Source organism: Indicator indicator, chromosome 14, assembly GCF_027791375.1.
Source record: "Indicator indicator isolate 239-I01 chromosome 14, UM_Iind_1.1, whole genome shotgun sequence".
Lineage (NCBI taxonomy): Eukaryota > Metazoa > Chordata > Aves > Piciformes > Indicatoridae > Indicator > Indicator indicator.
Genome location: NC_072023.1, coordinates 26,523,072 through 26,543,993, shown reverse-complemented (window position 1 = coordinate 26,543,993; position 20,922 = coordinate 26,523,072). Strand labels below are relative to the sequence as shown.

The 20,922-nt window shown below is 50.9% G+C and overlaps 1 protein-coding gene across 1 annotated transcript; it reads left to right on the top strand.

The window, feature by feature from the left end:
• The first annotated feature begins 11,649 nt into the window (after window positions 1-11,649).
• HDHD5 (haloacid dehalogenase like hydrolase domain containing 5) lies at window positions 11,650-17,471 on the top strand. Its single transcript, XM_054386779.1, has 8 exons — window positions 11,650-11,745; window positions 11,899-12,099; window positions 12,375-12,487; window positions 13,665-13,758; window positions 14,255-14,288; window positions 14,702-14,876; window positions 15,602-15,790; window positions 17,106-17,471. The coding sequence occupies exons 1-8, from the start codon at window positions 11,650-11,652 to the stop codon at window positions 17,461-17,463; spliced, it is 1,260 nt and encodes a 419-aa protein (XP_054242754.1). The 3' UTR covers window positions 17,464-17,471.
• The last annotated feature ends 3,451 nt before the right edge of the window (window positions 17,472-20,922 follow it).

The window sequence follows — 20,922 nt, the reverse complement described above, 5'->3', positions numbered from 1 at the left end:
ACTGAGGATCTAAATAAATGCAATGAAATCCTTTGGCACACACATCCCAAGCACACATCCAGAACCAACCAGCACCTCTCCCTGACTTCAGTACAATGATGCTGGTTTGCATCAGCCAAGGGAGAGTTTACAAAGGCTCCTGCTGGCAGCTCTCCCCCTCCTCTGAGCCACAGATTTGGAGGAGTGTTGTTTCCTGATCTGACCAGCTTGGGCAAATTTGCTCTCTTGATGTGTTCTGCTAATTGTCTCAAGCTGCCTGGCCATGGTGTTTATTTTCACTGACCCTGGTTAAAACACCTTAGCAGGAGGCAAATACACTTACTGCAGAGGTGGGTCAAGCTGTGCAGTCTGTGTGTCCCATGGCAAGGGGGTTGGAACTAGGTGATCTTTGATGTCCCTTCCAACCCTGACAGTTCTGTGATTCTATGATTCTATAAATTGCCCACATCTCACAGGCTGCAAGCTCATCTTTACTTATCCCAGGGGGAAAAAAAACCCCAACTCCCTAACAAAAATCATATAAAATCACCACACCCTAAAGGTGGAATGTGCTGCCCAGGAAGGTGGAGTCACCATCCCTGGAGGTGTTCAAAAAAAGCTTGGATGTGGCACTTGGAGCCATGGTTTAGTTGTCAGGAGGTGTTAGGTATTAGGTAATAGGTTGGACTTGATGATCTCTGAGGTCTTTTCCAACCTGGTTGATTCTGTGATTCTGTGCGTACATTGCAGCTACAAGGCAGCTACAAACACCACTAGGTTAAGAACCCAGTCATACATCTGACTAACCAGGAGTGGGGGAGTGCCTCACACTGGTTCTACTCTCTGCTCCAGCTCTCTCTGCCCACATAATCCACACCATTCCCTGAAGCACCAGGCTGGCCTTTCTTGGGCCTGATGAAGCTCTTATCCTAGGACAAGCTTTATAGTGAAGGGGGAGCCAGAGCAGAGCCACCTTCCTTTCTCCCCCATGGGTGTTTTGCATATAGAGCTCAATCTGACATCCCTAAACTAGGCTTTGATCATAGCCATCATTATAAAAGCTGCTTTGGGAAATGCCTTACTTGTAATGCTGCTGCCAACAGGTGAAATGACTGCTAACCAGTGACCCAAAGTCATGGCCCTCTGAGCCTCCTGATCTTTCAGCTTAGCTATGGACGGATAGATGAAGATTCTTTTATTGGCAGTGTGCCTTTTCACTGCCAAGGTGAAGCTAATCGTTACAGAGCCAGGGCAGGAGGAGCTGAGTTCTTCAGCACAGACTGACCCATGTCCCTTTTCTGCCACAGTGGAAAGGTTTCAGCTCTTCCTGCACATGGTCTCTTGAGGGCTTGAACAACTGATGACCTTTCGGTTATCTGTAGCCCTCCCTCCTCTTTACCCTCATTACAGGATGTCAGGGGTTGGAAGGGACCTCTGGAGATCTTCCAGTCCAACACCCCTGCCAGAGCAGGACCACAGAATCCAGCACAGCTCACACAGGAACACATCCAGACAGGGCTCGGAAGTCTCCAGAGAAAGACACTCCACAACCTCTCTGGGGAGCCTGTTCCAGTGCTCTGGGACCTTAACAGTGAAGTTCTTCCTTGTGTTGAGGTGGAACCTCCTGTGCTGTAGTTTCCATCCATTGCCCCTTCTCCTATCCCAGGGCACAAGTGAGCAGAGGCTGTCCCTGTCCCTTCCTTCCTGATCCCCAGCCCTCAGATATTGATAGATATTGATCAGATCACCTCTCAGTCTTCTCTTTTCCAGACTAAACACCCCCAGGGCTCTCAGCCTCTCCTCACCAGGCAGTGCTCCAGTCCCTTCAGCATCCTTGTAGCCCTCCCTTGGACTCTCTCCAGCAGATCCCTGTCCCTCTTGAACTGGGGATGCAATATTCCAGGTGGGGCCTCACCAGGGCAGAGCAGAGGGAGAGGAGAACCTCCCTGGATCTGCGGGACACACTCTTTGAATGCACCCCAGGATCCCATTGGCCTCCTTGGCCACCAGGGCACATTGCTGTTCCAGCTCCTTGGCAGCAAGATTAGAGCCTCTGTTTGCTAGACACTCGCTGGGAACACTTTACCTGTTGTGTCCAGTTGGTTCTTGACTTCCTAGGACAAGCCTGATGTGCACTTGGACATTTACCTGCTTTGCCTCAGGAACTGGGACGTGATGTCAGCCAGTGTCTGGAGCCACCAGTCAGTGATGCTCTTTGGGATTACAGCACAGAAATCACTGGGCAGGGGGGGGTGGTGTTAAAATTGGTCCGAGGTGATCTTCAGATGAGGCCCTCAGAAAGGTGAAACCTGACTCTACAGGGCTATGTTTGCATTTGTGACTAGCCTAATGACTCCACTTCTGCTGAATCACAGGGTCATAGGATGTTAGAGGTTGGAAGGGACCTCTGGAGATCATCAAGTCCAACCCCCCTGCCAGAGCAGGACCATAGAATCCAGTGCAGGTCACACAGGAACACATCCAGACAGGGCTGGAAAGGCTCCAGACAAGGAGACTCCACAACCTCTCTGGGCAGCCTGTTCCAGTGCTCCATGACCCTCACAGTAAAGAAATTCCTGAAGGGTCATCACACATCAGAAACTTTTCCATCCTGACCGCATATGTTTAAATGATGCTGGAGGTGCCCAGGACCGTGATGAGGGTGCCCAGGATCATGATGAGGGTGCCCAGGACCATGATAAGAGTGTCAATGGTGCCTGGGACCACACTGGAGTGGTCTCTGGGGCACCCAGGACCATGCTGGGGTGCTCTTGGGGGTGTCTAGGACCATGCTGACGAGTCCCACAGGATCCCCTGGGTGTGTAGGATTATGGTGAAGGTGAACCTTTAAATGTGAACCTGAACCACACAAAGAAAGCTGACACCAGTGGTGTAGCCATCCTTGGATCTCTCCTTGAGTTGGGCAGTGCCATGTGTGGTGGTTTGGGCTTCCCAGGAGTCCTGTGGCAGTAGCCAGGCTTTAACTCTGTCTAGAGCCTTTGTGAGTCTGAGAACAGGAGGGCCAGCCTACTTTCACTGCTGGGGATCAGCTTTTCCTTAGAGTGGGCCTTAGTTCAGAGAGAGGTGCAGACTGAAAAGCCCAACCTGCATCCTCACCTCTCTAACTCCAGGTGTATATAAAAAAAAGGAGGCATTTAGGCAGGCCTGTAGGGGTTAAGAAGGATCAAGTTGTTCAGATATGCCAAAAGCTTCAGGTAAACTTGACTGCAGAGCTTTATGGAGACTCAGCTGTTAGCATGCACAGGAACACTTCCAAGGATTTTGCTGCCAGTCCATTCCCTTATCCTCATCACCTTGGCCTCCTGCTCACATCTGTTGGCAAATAAATGGCATGTAATGCCTCCTTGGCTGTTTCTTTCAGAACATAGCCTATCTTTAAATCAGAATCATTGAATCACAGAATTGTCAGGGTTGGAAGGGACCTCAAGGATCATCCAGTTTCAACCCTCCTGCCATGGGCAGGGACACCTCACACTACAGCAGGTTGCTCACAGCCACATCCAGCCTGGCTGCAAAAACCTCCAGGGATGAGGATTCCACCACCTCCCTGGGCAACCTCTTCCAGTGTCTCACCACCCTCATGGGGAACAACTTCTTCCTAACATCCAATCTGAATCTGCCCACTTCTAGTTTTGTTCCATTCCCACCAGTCCTATCACTCCCTGACACCCTAAAAAGTCCCTCACCAGCTTTCTTGGAGCCCCCTTCAGATACTGGAAGGCCACAAGAAGGTCTCCTCAAAGCCTTCTCTTCTCTAGACTGAACAACCCCAACTCTCTCAGTCTGTCCTCACAGCACAGCAGCTCCAGCCCTCTGATCATCCTCATGGCCCTTCTCTGGACACCTTCCAGCATGAAACCTCTTTTAATTATGGAGCTTATTTTCCCTTTAAAAAAATTATTGAATTTAGTTGTTTTCCCTGTTAAAAAAACCCTGAGGATACCTGTACTTGGTGTGAAGGTTTCATCTGGAATGTGCAGTGGAGGGGAATGTTTCACATCACTCAGCCTGGAGTAGGTTATCAGGGAGTCTGCAATGTCTTCACTGCGTGCTGCAAAGGGCAATTTGATCTGTGGGGCTAACAGGATGTGGAGTCAAGCCTGAGCCACCTGGCAGAGACATGACACAGGTCCTCCATCCCCCCACCTCCCTTCTCCAAACCACATAGTGGCTGCATGAGCTCAGTGCCATGTTTTCATGCAAAGACCACCCAACAGACACGATCTGCTTATGCTACCTCTCCTCCTGGTACACCTTTACACTATCTCTGTGCTGGTTACAGCCTGGGGAAGTAAAAGGAACTACTGAAGGTCATTTTACCTGTTGGGGTTTGGTTTTGTTTGCTTTGGGGTTTGGTTTTGGTTTGTTGTTATTGTTGTTTTTTGATTATGTGGTTTTGTTTGGGGTTTTTTTGTTTGATTGGTTGGTTTGGTTTTGGTTTGGTTTGGTTTTGATTTGGTTGGTTGGTTTGTTTGTTTGTTGCATGATTTTACCAGAGGGAAACAAAGAAGAGCAAACGCTACATGTCCAGCCCATTCTTTTGAGAGCTGGCAAGTGCCTCGTGGAGAGCACCAGTATCTGAAGGAAGCTTCCAGTAGCTGAAGGGGGCCTCCAGCATCTGAGGGGGCCCACAAGAAAGCTGGGGAGGGACTTTTTAGGGTGTCAGGGAGTGATAGGACTGAAAGCAGTGGAGCAAAACTAGAAATGGGTAGATTCAGATTGGATGTTAGCAAGTTCTTCCCCAGGAGGGCGGTGAGACACTGGAACAGGTTGCCCAGGGAGGTGGTGGAAGCCTCATCCCTGGAGGTTTTTGCAGCCAGACTGGATATGGCTGTGAGCAACCTGACGTAGTGTGAGGTGTCCCTGGCCATGGCAGGGGGGTTGGAACTGGATGATCCTTGAGGTCCCTTCCAATCCTGACAATTCTGTGATTTTAACTACATCTTTGAGGCCCTTTTCCTGATGTACTCCTGGTGACCATGGGAAGAAAGGGCCAGCTAGAGAACTTGAAAACCTGAGCTGAAAGAGCTATTTGGACAAACAGGGCTGAAGGCAGCCATGGGAGTGGTGGGAGGCTGAGTGGGGCAGACCTAAAGGAGCAGAAAGAGTCCCTCTTTAGTCTCCATCCCGACTCAGGAGCAAGGGTGAGGGGTAGAAAATCCATGGAAGTTTCCGTAAGAGCTACTTCAAGCAGCTATAGGAATACATCAAGCCTTATGCCTGTTAGCTCCCCCATCTGTCTCTCCCTGCAGCCTTTTCAGGGACAATTTGTTTATCTGGGAGGTGGATGGAGCTTTGTCCACAGCACACTGTCACAGGACTTGCTAGGTTTTTTGTTTGCTAGTGTTTAGCAAAGTGTTTAGTTAGCTTAGACTGCCTTTGGGACACTTTTAGCAAATGAAATGTTTGCCTCTTGGTCACTTACTGGCAGCAAATGGCTGAGGCAGCATTAGTGGTCCTGTCAAAAATCATGCCAATAAAAACAGAGGAGGAAAGTAGCAGGTTGAAAATAGAGATAGGTCCAAGCAAGCAGCTGGATCTATAGATCATGTGAGCCTGCATCACCACAGTGGGACTACACAGATGCCAGATGCTAAGCAAGGCCCTCTGGCTATAAAACACAGGGCTACAGATGTGTTTTCCACCCGTTCCTGATGCTCAGAAAAAACCTTCAGGTTTTACTCCTGTACATCTCTGAATTAGTCTCTTCACAGGTAGCAGAAGGACGTTTCTTTAGCCAAAAAAAGAACCCTTGTAGCTCTAATTGCTTAATGTCTTTCTTTGCAGGTTTGCAGCAGTTGCAATGCTGGCAGGTCTATCAAGTGTTTTGTGTCCACTGAGGGACAGGCAGGTGAAGGGTCTGCCTCTCAATTCTGCTGGCTTGTCATTTTTATCAGGCTGTGTCCTCCCCCTTGGTCATTACAGGATAAGAAAGGCATTTTACTGTATTTTCTCAACCTTTAGCTTGTCTATCATTCCATGGGCAGCAGAGAAAGACAAGAGATAAAGCAAGGGGGGTGGGGGGAGGGCTGGTTCATGCCATTGGAAGCACTGCAGGAAGAAAAGAGATGGAAGGTATGGCTGCTTTGCAGGGGGATGTTAGAAGGTCAGGAAGGGCGTGGGTGATGACAGGGCTATGACTCCAGGGAAAACAGAGCTGCAAAGTTTACATAGGGACCCATGGGAGAAGGCTGTGGGCAACTGCCTGTTTTGCTTGTCTTTAAAGGCAGCTATGAAAAGGAATGGGGGATACAGATAAGTACAGTGCAGACAGGGGAAGAAGGGGGAGTCTCCTGTGGGCTGGTGGGAGAAGGGCAGATGGACCTTATGGAGATATTATGGGATATGGCTGTTGCCAGATGTGCCTGCAAAATGGGAAGCCCCTAGAGTCACAGAGTTTCAACTCTTGAAGGGAAAATTACAAGACTGGATGCTTAGCACAGGGCTGACTGGCTAAAGCCTGCCTGCTGGTGCTGGGAGGATGGGGGTTCAGCAGAGTGCAGTGCTTGGCAGCCATGCCACTGTCAGCCCCTGCTGCATGTGCCAGGTTCAGCCTGTGCCTGATTGCTGGCAAACTCCCTTTGTGTTAATTTAGAAGTAAGCAGTTGGGCCTGTGGGATGGTCTTCCTTGTAAAAATAAATACAGCAGCTCTGCCAGCCTGCTGGGAACACTCACCAGGACACACACACATGCTTTGGGGTCACCTCTTCCATGGTGGGTACCCTGGCTGGTAACACAGCTGCAGCCAGCTGGTGTGTGTCAGAGTCACAGCAGGCACAAAATCACCTGCTGACCCCAGCACCTACCTCCAACATCCCCCACTGTGCTCTGACAGCCCAAACTACACCTATGCTTTTGATGCAGCTGATCCACAGAACCATAGAACTGTCAGGGCTGGAAGGGACCTCAAGGATCATCCCATTCCAACTCCCCTGCCATGGCCAGGGACACCTCACACTACATCAAGTTGCTCAGAGCCACATCCAGCCTGGCCTTAAAAGCCTCCAGTGATGAGGCTTCCACCACCTCCCTGGGCAACCTATGCCAGTGTCTCACCACCCTCATGGGAAAAAATTTCTTCCTAACATCCAATCTGAATCTACCCATTTCTGTTTTGCTCCACTGCTTTCAGTCCTATCACTCCCTGACACCCTACAAAGTCCCTCTCCAGCTTTCTTGTACCCCCCTTCAGATACTGGAAGGCAAGCTGTTCCAGTGTCTCACCACCCTCACCCTGCCCTGAGAAGTGGTTGATGCCCCCCTCCCTGGAAACATACAAGGTCAAGTTGGACAGGGCTCTGAGCAACCTGATCGTTAAAGATGTCCCTGCTCACTGCAGGACGCCTGGACGAGATTACCTTTAAAGGTCTTTTCCAACCCAGAACATTCTGTTTCTAAGGTTAGAATCCGCCTTTCCAAAGTCCGCTTCGGAGCAGAACCGCATTCCCTCTCCCCTTCCCTTCTTCCCCGGCGCTGCCTCTCCTGCGGCCAGCAGCAGCGCCGACCCGCCTGGGGGCGGGGCCCGCCGGAGGGGGGCGGGGCCATGCAGGTGAGCCGAGCCGCGCGCCCCGCCCCGCCCGCGCACCCGCGCCGTGGAGCAGAGGAGCCCCCTGCCGGACGCGGCGGGAGGTGCCACGCCCGAGCCCCTGAGCGGCGCGGACAGCGTGAGGCGAAAACAGAAACAGAATCACAGAAAACATTTGGTGGGAAGAGACCTCCAAGCTCATCCAGTCCAACCCTCGACCCAGCACTGAAGCGTCAACACTAAACCATGCCCCTAAGCGCCACAGGCTGCTTACACACTTCCAGGGATGGGGACTCCAGCACCGCCCTGGGCAGACCATTCCAATGGCTGAGAACCCTCTCTGGGAAGAAATATTTCCTAGCATCCAGTCTGAACCTCCCCTGCTGCAGCTTGGAACCATTTCCTCTGCTCCTGTCTCTTCCCACCAAGGAGCAGAGTCTCTCCTCTCCTCACTCTAACCTCCCTTCAGGGAGCTGTAGAGAGCAATGAGGTCTCCCCTCAGCCTCCTCTTCTCCAGCCGGAACACCCCCAGCTCCCTCAGCCCCTTTCGGCAGTCGAGGTGCTCCAGGCCCTTCTCCAGCCTCATTGCCCTGCTCTGGGCACACTCCAGCCCCTCAATGTCCCTCTTGTAGTGAGGGGCTCAGGGTTGAACACAACACTTGAGGTGTGGCCTCAGCAATGCTGAGCACAAGGGGATGACCACAGGTTGTGGCGGTAAAATCCAAAAGGTCTTGGTTCTCCTGGAGGGGCATAAATGGCAACTGAAGGGTTCTCACTGGACTGAAGTCCAGCTCATGACTTCCCTTGGCTGTGGATGCAGACTTCCAGGGGTCAAGGACCCTAATGGTGGGGTAGTAGCTATTGAGACTTTGCTGGGAGTGGAAGAAACTGGCAATTTGCTGAACATCTCTTTGACCGGTGTTTTAAAGGGCTCCTCTTCCCTCTGTGAGCAGCTGAGCTGTGACACATTCTCAAGCGGCTGGCCTTCCTGCAGGTCAAAGCCACTACTTTCGGGCAGAACAAGGACAGGCTCTTCTGAGCAAGGCTGTGCTAGACGTTGTTTCCTTCTGGATCTGCCCATCTCCCGCCTCTTTATAACTAATGTGTCAGAACCACCCTGCTGCCCACAGTGGTTCTGATCCAAGCCAGGATGCCTTTGGCTTTCTTGGACACCTGGGCACTGCTGGCTCATATTTAATCGACTGTCAACCAGAACACTCAGGTCCCTCTCTGAGTTCCAGCTTTTCAACCACACAACCCCAAGTCTGTAGCTTACCATGGGGTTGTTGTGACACAGGTGGAGGACTTGGCATCTGGCCTTGTTAAAAGTTATACAACTAGCCTTAGGGACCTCAGGCCTCTGCCCTGTGCTTTCTCAGCACTGGCCATAAAGGGGGTATACCTCTGAACATCCCTCAAATCCCCAGAGTCAAGAATACGCTAAACATTTTCACAATTAAATCCTTTCTACCCTAGAACACTGTCTAGATACCTCTCACAGCCCCTTCATGTGTCTCAGAAAGGGGAAAAGTATCCTTACAGTTAAAAAGAAGGGACTGACAGACCCCAGCGATGCAATTTGGCCAGCCTGATTTCAACACCTGGAGGTGCTGGGAATAGTCACCAAACCTCTGTACTGGCAAGTGGTTGTATTTTTAAAGGTTCATAAATCTGCATTATTGAATATTCTAGGCAGAAACCACAGCAAATCGATTTTTTTTTCTCTGCCAGCAGCCACTGCCTTTGTGGGTAGATGAGAAATACTTGAGGGAAAGTTCTGGTGTTTGTCATTTGAAACACTTTTGCCTCTCTCTGTGCCTATCACACTTTTCAGTAGCAGCCCAGAGACATGAGGATTGGAGATCTCTGCTCTGTAAACAGGTGTGGAAGTAGTAACAGAATCATAGAATCATAGAGTTGTCAGGGTTGGAAGAGACCTCAAGGATCATCCAGTTCCAACCCTCCTGCCACGGGCAGGGACACCTCACACTACATCAGATTGCTCACAGCCACATCCAGCCTGGCTGCAAAAACCTCCAGGGATGAGGCTTCCACCATCTCCCTGGGCAACCTGTTCCAGTGTCTCACGACCCTCATGGGGAAGAACTTCTTCCTAATATCTAATCTAAATCTCCCCTTCTGTAGCTTGGATCCATTCTCCCCAGTCCTATCACTACCTGACACACTAAAAAATCCCTCCCCAGCTTTTATGTAGGCTCCCTTCAGATACTGGAAGGCCACAAGAAGGTCTCCTCAGAGCCTTCTCTTCTCCAGACTGAACAACCCCAACTCTCTCAGTCTGTCTCCATAGGAGAGGTGCTCCAGTCAGGGAGGAGTAATTCAGAGTAGCTGTAACTGGCTCCCATGTGCTCCTGGAAGAAGGTTGGAAGCCCAGGTCTGCAGTGAGCTAAATACTTTCAGGAATGTCTCCAACGCCAGAATAAATCTTGCCAGGGCAGGAGAAGCTGCAAGCACTTAGGAAAAACTAAACGGGGATCCTTGTCAAGTTTGGGAAATGATGTCAAATAAACAGTAGGTAATTCAATTAAGGCAAAGGCGCTGAGGAGGGAATAACAATCTGTACAAAAGTAGAACCCTGGGCTGCCAGTGCTTTACTAGCTTAGCAGAAAAGACTCTGCATGTTAAAGCGGGTCAAACCCAAATTGTGGTTTGAGTTCATGGCAATGGAAGCACAAAAACAAACAATTACACTCTTTGCCTCAAGTCATAGGTGTTAAACCTGCTGTATCACAGGAATCCAGAAACCAAACAAACATTGTTTTGTCTCCATGGACAGAAAGTGAACCTTTTGCTTCCCTCATAGGATCAGAGGATGTTAGGGGTTGGAAGAGACCTTCGAAGACCATCAAGTCCAACCCCCCTGCCAGAGCAGGGCCATAGAATCCAGCATAGGTCACACAGGAACACATCCAGACAGGGCTGGAAAGGCTCCAGACAAGGAGACTCCACAACCTCTCTGGGGAGCCTGTTCCAGTGCTCTGGGACCCTCACAGTGAAGAAATTCCTCCTCATGTTGAGGTGGAACCTCCTGTGTTGTAGTTTCCATCCATTGCCTCTTGTCCTATCCCAGGGCACAAGTGAGCAGAGGCTGTCCCTGTCCCTTCCTTCCTGACCCCTACCCCTCAGATATTTATAAACATTTATTAAATCCCCTCTCAGTCTTCTCTTCTCCAGACTAAAAAGCCCCAGGGCTCTCAACCTCTCCTCATAGGGCACATGCCCCTCAGGTCTAGAAGGGCCTCAGCTGAATACAGTGTCCCCCACAGCAAGAAAGGGGGAGTGCCTGGGGCACTGTCTGTTGAAAAGCAAGAAAAATGATCAGAATTTGAGAAAACATTTTCACCTATAGGAACGAGATCACAAGACTTGTGTTTGAATAGAAAAGCAGAGCTGTAGTTAGCAGGGATAAAAAGCTGCAGTGAAGATCCTTCAGAGGTGTCCTGTGGGCAGGGTGAGCTCTAACCACCTTAGACTGAATCCATGCTGAGAAACCTCATTTTAACTGCAAGGACTGGAATATAGGCAACTGGAGCAGCCTTACCCACAGAACCAAGAGCCTCCCGTCACTCCAGCGGTAAGGGGTTTGCATGCCCTGTTTTGTGATTTTGGGAAGGGGTTAGATAAACCCCTGTCAGTCCTGGTGTAACTGATGGGAAAGGGTCTAAACCACTTGCTCCCCTCCTGCCCGATTTGGCACGCCTCTCCACTGCGTGGCTGTTCGTACCCCTTTCCCCACCACGCTCTTCCCCTGCCAGCCTTGCTGCTGCTCCCGACACCTGCTTTTGCCACTACTCACCTTTCCCAACTTTTTCTCCCAGCTCTCCCCAAGCCTGTGACCCTTTGTTTCGAAGCGGACACGACACTGCACCCCTGCAGCCAACAACACTCTACCCCAGGGCCGTCACGGAGGCGACTCGACCGGATCGGGTCCCTCCTGCTCCGCCCCCGACCAGCCTGGGGTGCAGGCAGGCAGCCCCCGGTCGCTCCCCAGCTCCCTCCGCCCCGATCCCGCCTCTTCCTGGGAGCTGTAGTCCCGGAACTACGAGCCCCGGCGTGCCCCGCCGCCGGCCCCGGGACCAGACCGGGCGGGAGCGGGCGCAGCATGGCGCTGCGCAGCTGCCTGCAAGCCGGCTGGGGGCTGTTGCGCGCCGCTGGACCGCGGTGGCCGCCTGCCCGCGGGATCTGCGCCGGGGGCCGGGTGAGCGGCGGCGGCGCCGGGGGCGAGGGCCCGGGCCGGTCGCCCGCGTCCTTGCCACAGGCCAGGAAGGGCACCGCGGACCGGGGCCGGGCGCGGGAGGGAGAGGGCCGGGCTCGGGGCGGTGGGTGACCGTCCCCTCCGCTCGCCTTGCAGCCGCCGGCCTTCGGGTTCCTCTTCGACGTGGACGGGGTGCTTGTGAGGGGCAGCCAGGCGGTGCCCGCCGCCCGCCAGGCCTTCCGGAGGCTGGCGGACAGCAGCGGGCGGCTTCGGGTGCCGGTCGTCTTCCTGACCAACGCCGGCAACTGCCTGAGGTCGGCCAAGGCCCGAGAGCTCTCGCAGGCGCTAGAGCTGCAGGTAAGGGCCGCTGGGGGACCGCCGGGCGAGGGGACGACGGCTCGGTCAGAGCCCATGCCGCTGGGAAGCGGCTTCCTCACGGCTCCCCCTTTTAGGTGTCCGTGTTTGGAGGGACCAGGAGAGGAGGGAGGAGGAAGGTGCCCACACAGCACTGTTTTCTCGGGAGAGGTGAAGGGATCAGGTGGCAGCAGCCGGGGTTAGGGATACGACCCGAGAGCAGGAAGAAAGTGGGGAGAATATTCCCTGCATATCCCTCCAGCCTCTCCTTCCTGCAGGTGTCTCCGGAGCAGGTGATCCTGTCCCACAGCCCCCTGCGGCTCTTCAGCCAGTTCCATCAGAAGTGCATGCTGGTAGCCGGGCAGGGGCCCGTGGAGGAGAATGCTAAGGAGTATCCTTTGCTCTGTGTGTCTCTTGATGTCCCTCTGCAGTTTCCTAGCTAAAACTGCTGCTCCTGCCCAGCCTCTACCCATGCTGCTCACTCAGTCTGCTTGTGGAAATGTGAGAAGACTGGTCACTGGTTTCATCTTATGGGGAGGCACTCTCATGGGGAACCTCAAATGCAGGCACTAACTGTGCAGAGCTGCCTTGGTCACCTCCTGGCTGTCCTTGGTCTGTGCTTGGCTCCTCACACTGATTATCTGTCCTGTGAGCTGCATTGCTGTTCCTCCTGGTCAGATACAACCATGAGGACTCCTTCAGCTTGGACCTGTCTTTTGAGATAACATTGCACTCTTTACATTCTTTCATAGCAGAGTCCATTATGGATCACTGCCAGAACTGAAGCTTTCCCTGGGAATCTGACACCAATTGAAAGAATGCAAATGTCATTCAAGCCAAAGGGTTTCAGTACAGGGACATAGTCTAAATGACAATTCCACATGCATAATGCCTGGCTGAGACAATGATATAGCAGGTCTGACATGTGCCATGGCTTCACAGAGATAAGACCTGTCTGCAAGTCTTGCAACATCTCGACCTCTACAGACACAGAATCACATTGGACTTCATTTGGTGCAAAACCTTGGCTTCTCTTTATGTTTCTAAAGGGTCAGTAGGGCAAGCTTAGCAGAGCTTAGGGCAAGCTTAGCAGAGCTAAGGGGAAGGTGCTCTACAAGCCAATGTAACACATCCTACACTTGCACAGTTTTATCAGTACAGACCATTTTCTTTTCACCGGCTGAGCTGATGAAACCTTCATTGATTCTGTTTCTTGCCAAGAGGTCTGTGCTGCAGTGAGCCAAAGCCAATCACCTTAGAGGTCTCCCAAAGCACACCTGTTTTGTCCTGCAGCAGCCTCTGCCCTTTGCCTGTTTCCAGGGATTGCTGTTTCTAGAGTAAATCATCCCAGTCTGGGGTTTTTATGTAACCTTTAGGGCTGCTTTTAGGTTGAAGCAGAGCATGCAGTTTGACTGGTTATGCATTACCAGATTACTGTCTTGCTGCTAGCACTTGTATGTCTTAATCCAGTAGATGCCTTTGCAAGTAATGTGAAAAAAAAAACCAAAAACAAAACAAACAGCCAAAATGCAACAGTCTCCACAACTTTCCTTGATGGTCTGAAATAGCCTGGGGTTCAAGCATGTGGTCACCATGGAGGCACTGAGAAAGGCATTTCCACTGTTAGATATGGTGGACCAGAGCCGGAGGCCAAAGGCGTTGGTAATTCCTTGATGCATCAGTAGAAAGGGGGGTTAGGGGGGAGGTCTGTAGTGGTGGTGCTTACTGTGTGCCCTGGGATGGAGAAGCTGCAGAGGCACAAAGCAGACAGCCGCTAGTGCCCTTCCTTAGCAGGAGCCTGGGACTGGTACTGAGCAGCCAGCATTACTCTCTGCTTTTCAGTGTTGGCTCTTGCAGGAAGGGCAGTGGCTTTCCCCTCTCCTTTCTCATGCCACCCTTGTCTTTTGTTGTTGTTCTTTGCAGTGAGTGGTGAGGTGGTTTGGTTGACATCTCCAGTTCTGAGACAGGAATACAAGATCTGTGAAATCCAATCTGGGATGGAGGAGTGGGGGAAATATTTCTTCCAGGATTCTAGGTGGCCTTGTCCTGCCTCTTTATGGAACTGCCTTGGCAGGTTCAAAGGAAGCTGTTTTAGTTTTGTTTTGGAGATGGCATTAAGCTTTGCATTACTAACCCAGCCTTCACTTCTCTCTGGCAGCCTCCTCCAACCACTGGCTTCCCCACTATAGAAGGTAAGCAAGAGCCTTTGTTTACTTCTGAACAGCAAGCAGGGATAACAGCAAGGCCAGCCAGCTGGGATGGGAGCTAATGATGTGCTGGCAGCTCGTTGGTATCCACAGGCAGCTCATTCAGAGAATACAGTCAGGAGGCAGCCTTGCTTCCCTCATACAGCACGAAGCACAGGCTCACTAAGAGCAAAGCCAACTGTTCTCTGTGCCATGCTCCCATACCAGTGGAACACGTGGTGCAGTGATACGCAGACTGGAGCCCTGACACCAGCCATGTTCCAGTGGTAGCTGCATTAGCCAGGCATCCCAGCAGAGTAGTGGTTCTGCTAATGGGTGGCTTTTGCTGGGGGGTCCTATGCTAAGCTATCCTATACTTGGATCCTATGAGTTTCCAAGCATCTCTTGAACTCTTCCAGGGGTGGTTCTCTTTGGTGAGCCAGTGAGGTGGGAAACAAGCCTGCAACTTATTATTGATGTACTCTTGAGCAATGGGAACCCTGGGGCAGAGCTGCAAGACATACCATACCCCCATCTGCCTATCCTTGCCTGCAACATGGACCTCCTGTGGATGGCTGAAGCAAAGATGCCCAGGTGAAAAGCATGTGTGTATTTGGTTCAGACTACTTCGTACAGTCCTCCTGCAGAGAATGTCTTCTTACTACATCTTTTAGTGTTAAAGAGTTTGACTGTGTGGCATAATTAGCATAGGTATGCAAACTGCATGAGAAACAAAGACTAAAACTTGGAAGAAGCAAAATCCAGACCACTGGAGGGTAGACATGAGGAGTAAAGAAGTTTCTCCTCATGTTCTATTGCTGGGTGCCACTGAAAAGAGCCTCTCCCTTCCTCTGGACATCCACCCCTCACATACTTACAGTCATTGATCAGATCCCCTCCCAGCCTTCTCTTCTCCAGACTAAACAGCCCCAGGGCTCTCAGTCTTTCTTCATAGGAGAGATGTTCAGGTCTGTTATCATCCTCATAGCTCTTCTTTGGACTCTCTCCAGTAGATCTAAGAAAAACTGGGGAGTTCAAAACTGGATGCAGCATTCCAGGTGTGCCATAGATAAAAGCTGGCTACCACACATACCAGATCAATGAGACACATCCAAGCTAGGTGGTACCCTGGTTACAGCAGATGGTCCTCCTCACTGAGGAGTGTTTGCTGCTTAAGAGGTGTGACGTGGTCAGGGTTAGTGCCATGGTCTGGTCAATGTGGTGGTGTTAGGTCATAGGCTGGGCTTAATCTGAGAGCTCTATTCCAGCCTCAATAATTCTGTGCCTTGGGGATACTGACGACCTCCTTTTTGGAGCAGGTTTGGCCATGGCACTTTCCTGCTGTGCTTGGAGAGCATCTACAAGAAAGTGACAGGCCGGGAGCTGAAGTATGAGGCCTTGATTGGCAAACCCAGCACGGTCACCTACCGCTATGCTGAGTACTTGATAAAAGAGCAAGCCCAGAAACAGGGCTGGATGGTCCCCATCCGCCGCCTCTATGCCATTGGGTAAGAGACTCTTTTTCCTCCTGATTTAATCATAGAATCATAGAATCAGTCAGGGTTAGAAGAGACCTCAAGGATCATCTAGTTCCAAACCCCCTGCCATGGCCAGGGACACCTCACACTACATCAGGCTGGCCAGAGCCGCATCCAGCCTGGCTGCAAACACCTCCAGGGATGGGGCCTCAACCACCTCCCTGGACAACCCATTCCAAGCTCTCACCACTCTCATGGGGAAGAACTTCTTCCTCATGTCCAGCCTGAATCTCCCCATTTCCAGCTTTATTCCATTCCCCCCAGTCCTATCACTACCTGATAGCCTAAAAAGTCCCTCCCCAGCTTTCTTGTATCCCCCTTCAGATACTGGAAGGCCACAATAAGGTCACCTCAGAGCGTTCTCTTCTCCAGACTGAACAGCCCCAACTCTTTCAGTCTGTCCTCATAGCGAAGGAGCTCCAGCCTGCTGATCATCCTGGTGGCCCTTCTCTGGACACCTTCCAGCATGTCCATATCCCTCTTGTAATAGAGGCTCCAGAACTGGATGCAGTACTCCAGGTGGGGTCTCACCAGAGCTGAGCAGAGGGGGAGAATCACCTCCCTTGCCCTGCTGGCCACACTTCTCTTGATGCAGCCCAGGCTCTGGTTGGCTTTCTGGGCTGCAAGTGCACATTGACAGCTCATGTTGAGCTTCTCATCCCCCAGCACCCCCAAGTCCCTCTCCTCAGGGCTGCTTTCCAGCCAGTCACTGCCCAGCCTGGATTTGTATTTCCTTCAGAGAAGTCAGTCTGCAACTCCTTAAGTGTGTGGGTTGTTGGGGATTTTTTGTTTTTAAATGGAGATTTCTAAAATGAATACTGAAATCCCCATGGCATCTCTGGAGCTTCATATGCTGGAACAGAAGCTTGCTGGATTTTTGCTGCCTGCACTTCTGGTAATCTGAAGGGCCCCATCAGCCTAGCAAAGCTGTTACTGTAGGATGCAGGCTGCATGTAGCATGACTGGATTAAGAAATGTTAAGAGACCCAGATGTAGTACCATTAGCCCAGCTACACCAAACACTTGGGGTTTGTAGGGAATACATGAATAGTAACTGCTTTAGGTGCTTTGAATACATCTTGTCCCTTTTAAAAGCTGTGAGGCATGTGGCCTTCACCACAACTGAACAGTACATGCCAGCAGGTGCATTCACTGTCCCAGGCTGGGTGGTTCCCTTGATGTTAGCAAATACCGTTCAACCCTTCCTCCCTTAAAGCCTGCCTTAGCCAGAACTTGACTCACAGGCTGGTTCCTCAATTCTGTTCCATGCTGTGACCTTATCCAGGGATAACCCCATGTCTGATGTCTATGGGGCAAACCTCTACAACAACTACCTCAAGTCAGCTCAGCGGAGCCAGGCGCAGGCTGGGGTGAAGAGGAGCCCGGAGGCAGCCAGTCCCCAGAGCCAGCTGAGGGAGAGCTGTGAGGGCTCAGTGGAGAGCTGTGAGTCCATCCTGGTCTGCACTGGGGTCTACCGCCCCGAGGCTGCTGCTCCCAGGCCGACACAGGAGGGCACGACAGAGGCTGTGTTCCACGGCCATCGGGACTTCTGCTTCGACCCCGGCCTGGTGGAGGCTTCCTACATAGTGCAGGATGTGAATGATGCTGTGCAGCTTGCTTTCAAGAAGGAGGACTGGAGCTAGGGTTAAGACAGGTGTGCCTCAAGTTCTACCATCAGGGATTCTGTGTACTGGAGAGGGAAGAGGGAAAGAACAGGGAGAGACCTGGAGCGATCTGCTAATGTAGCCAAGGTTGTCTCAGCACTGGAAGCCCCTCCCTGGCTTTTGATACTCCTGTGCAATCCTGACAGCTGCCAGTGAGCTTTCCACTCTGAATGCACATTGCTGCCATCAATGATTGAGCCACAATGGAAACAGGGAAGAAGGAGAAGGAATGTCCCAGCAATCCTAGTTTTGTTCTGCCATCAGAGTTTGTTCTTTCATGCATGAAGATCAGCAAAGTCTGCCCTCCAGACCCTCACGATGTGTTTGAGGATGAAGCTCTTCCCTGCACAAGGAGCCCCTATCAGCCAGTGCACCATTCATTCACTGAGCTATTTGTCCACTCTGTGATGTGAATGCACCAAAGCTGTGTTGTCAGGTGGTGCTGTGCTAAGTTTAAGTCTTAACATCTCCTTACGAAGAGTAAGTGCCTGTGGACTTCCACAAATTCCCTTTGTTTGGGGCTTTGCCACTGCATCACCAAAGTCCCAGTTTGCAGTCCTCCAGTGGCTATAGAGAGGGAGTGCCCCTCGAAGCTGCAGTAGCCAGAGCCACTTGCTACAGGGCCAAGGGGAAAGTTACATTATTCCCTGCCCCCCTGTTTAGCATTCTGTGAGTGCCTCTGCCTTTTCACATCCCACTAGGGAGCCAGCAGCCTGCTTTCAATAGCAGAGGAAACCATGACAGAGTCTGAATTTCCAAAGCTGGTTTTACCCAAACCAAAGTGCTGCAGCAAGAGGCTATTTCAGCACCCAGCCTGAACCCAAACTGTTGAAAGGAGCATCCTCCTGCTTCAGATGGTGCAGGTTTCATAGAAGGGCTCCTCTTTGGAACAAGGACCAACTAGGAGGAGTCGCAGCCCACCTTTCCTCCTTCCTTGCATGCAGGATTGAAAGAGATCATCAAGCCAGGATGGGACCTGTGCCCCAAATCCTCAATTTCATCTTTAAGAATACAAATGTATCCACCCTTCACATCCTTTTCCCCCCTCTTCCCTTGTGTGGTTTGCAGCTCAGGGATATCCCATATGTTCTCATCCCTGTTCTCTCCCTTTACCATGCTGGGACTTGCCTGCCCAGGGACATTTCCATGTCCCTAATGACATGTCCTCTGTTGCCTGTCTTCTCCTAGTTTGGACTATCCAGAGAAAGACTGAGGCCTATGCCTCCTTAGACAGTCCAAAGCAGCTAAGCTAAGCACTGCTTGAGACCCACCATGTGAAAGACTGGCTCAGCAAAGTGTGTCTGAATTCTAGAGGAGCACTGTGATTTTAGAAGCACTGAACAGTCAGTGATGAAAAAGCCTTTGGAGCCAACACAACTGAGCTGGTGTTCCTAGTTAGCTCACACCACAATGAGAGATCAGAAATAGGTCTGCTCTGCCTCCCTCTTCCTTCCTGCTTCACCAGGCAGCTTCATACACAGAGTACAGACAAGATGTTCTGCACAGAAGTCTGAGTTGTTCTTAATTCAGATTTCAGCATCCATGGTGCATTTGCATTCTGCTTCAACAGCTCTCCAGGTTCTCCATGCTGCTAGTGGGTACTTACTTGCAGAAATGCTGAGGTCTGTCCATTGGTGTGTGCAGTACCCTTTGGCAGAGCTCTTTCTCCTGAAGGCTGTGATGCCAGATACTCAAAGACAAGGTGCTGCTGAACCAGGCTTCCCTGAGGCGCGTAATGCTGCTAAATCAACTCTCCCAGGTGGAGCCAGGTGCACTGGCTGCTGCCCTGGTGATGGCAGAGACTTTGTGGAAGGAACACACATGAGAACTTTGAGAAGCCACATTAGTATGCATGGCACATCTCAGCCAGAAGTGAGGTAGGGAGCAAGGAAGCAAGAGGTTCGCATTTGCATGAAGGATGAGCCAAACATCTCTGTCTTTGGAAGAGCAGTGGAGGTGAGCTAACTGACGTGAATCTCTTCAGAATCCAAATCTGCCTTTAGCTCCAGATTTGTTTCTTTTTCCCATGTTAGTGCTGAAACAGTGCCCTGGGAGTCTTAAAAATGTGTAGGAGGAGCTTCAGTGATAAGGAATTTCAGAAATGCTTTGCTTAGGAGTTGAAATTGGACAGAATAATCTAGAATAATCTTGTGCCCTTGCCCCAAATCTTGCCAAGCAAGGTTGCCTAAAAGGCTCTGCTTGTTGGTCTGTGCACTAATGAGTCAGAGAGGCTGTCCTTGGTCTGAACAACACAGAGACCTTTCCTCTTCCTGCTCAGCCTTTGGAAACAGTCCACTTTGTGCAAGTCACTACCTAGGAACTGCATATCCACAGCAGACAGAATTCTTGGCTCTCCAGCAGCTGCTGGGTACTGACTTGATTGTGGAAGATTTCTGCAGACAAAAGTGGTTGCCAGGTCTCCACAAGTCTTGTGCTAGAGTGCTGTGTGGGCTTCTAGCTTCTCTGCAGCTCATTTGGGGACATCTGCTACTGCTAGAATTCAGTGAAGGCCTTTTTCCTTGGAATTGCAGCTTCCTGGAATTAGTTTCAAGTGTGGCTGGAACAAAACTTTCCCTTTGTCTCATGTATGACACAGAAGTGGTATTGTTGGAGCTGTATTTCTCCCATCTGGAGCAAGCATAGTTCTGTGCAGATTATGGGACCAAGCAGGAGAGGGGACTCCACTTGATGAGCTAATACCTTAATATTTATATGCTGCACAGCCCTACACAGCAAAGGTGGTGCAGACCTGATCCTAACAATGCCATCCTGCACATGCTGCATTTTAATCAAGCCTAAAGGGAGTATGCAGTGAGGCCAGGCAATGGAGAACAGCAAGGAGGAACCAGAGGAGGGTTAAGACCTTGGTGTGGATCTGAAGCAGGGAGCTTTTCTGTCATGCAATAACATGGTGAGAGGTCACTGTCTTTATTCCATATGACACATGCAACTACTAGCCTGCCATTCAGGGATTCATGTAACACTACTGTCTCCTTTCTTCCAGTCTTAATCCTAGTGTGTCTTCTTCTCTCCAGTAAATCAGTAATGTTCCAGATGTGCACTGTAGCAGAGTGATTACAATATTAATACAGAGAAATCACAAGCTGTGATTGTTTTAGATTTCATAGTAATTTCAAAACAGTTCTGGAGCTGATCCTTTGATCTAGCACATACATAAAATAATAAAAGATGTTTACTTTGAAATAAATTTTAACTCGGTGTGTACATTTTGTGAGTATTATCCTGGTCCCTTGCTCAGCTCTACCCTAGAAGAATTATCAGGACAAATTCTGTTTTCTGTTTGTCAAGCTATTCTCAGGTTTTCTTGAGGGAATCCCCCTGAAAGGTACCCCTCCAGTGATTCTTTCAACAGGACCAAACTGTGATTCCCTCTAAGCTCTGCATCTCTAGTGCAGTTTTGAGTGTTCCTGCTCTGTA

What these genes read in the sequence shown, in the direction of transcription:
- HDHD5 (XM_054386779.1), top strand. Translation starts at nt 11,650, where the DNA reads ATGGCGCTGCGCAGCTGCCTGCAAGCCGGCTGGGGGCTGTTGCGCGCC. An exon ending in CGCAGGCGCTAGAGCTGCAG is followed by an intron (nt 12,100 to 12,374) that starts GTAAGGGCCGCT and finishes TCCTTCCTGCAG; the next exon opens with GTGTCTCCGGAGCAGGTGAT. An exon ending in CGCCGCCTCTATGCCATTGG is followed by an intron (nt 15,791 to 17,105) that starts GTAAGAGACTCT and finishes GACCTTATCCAG; the next exon opens with GGATAACCCCATGTCTGATG.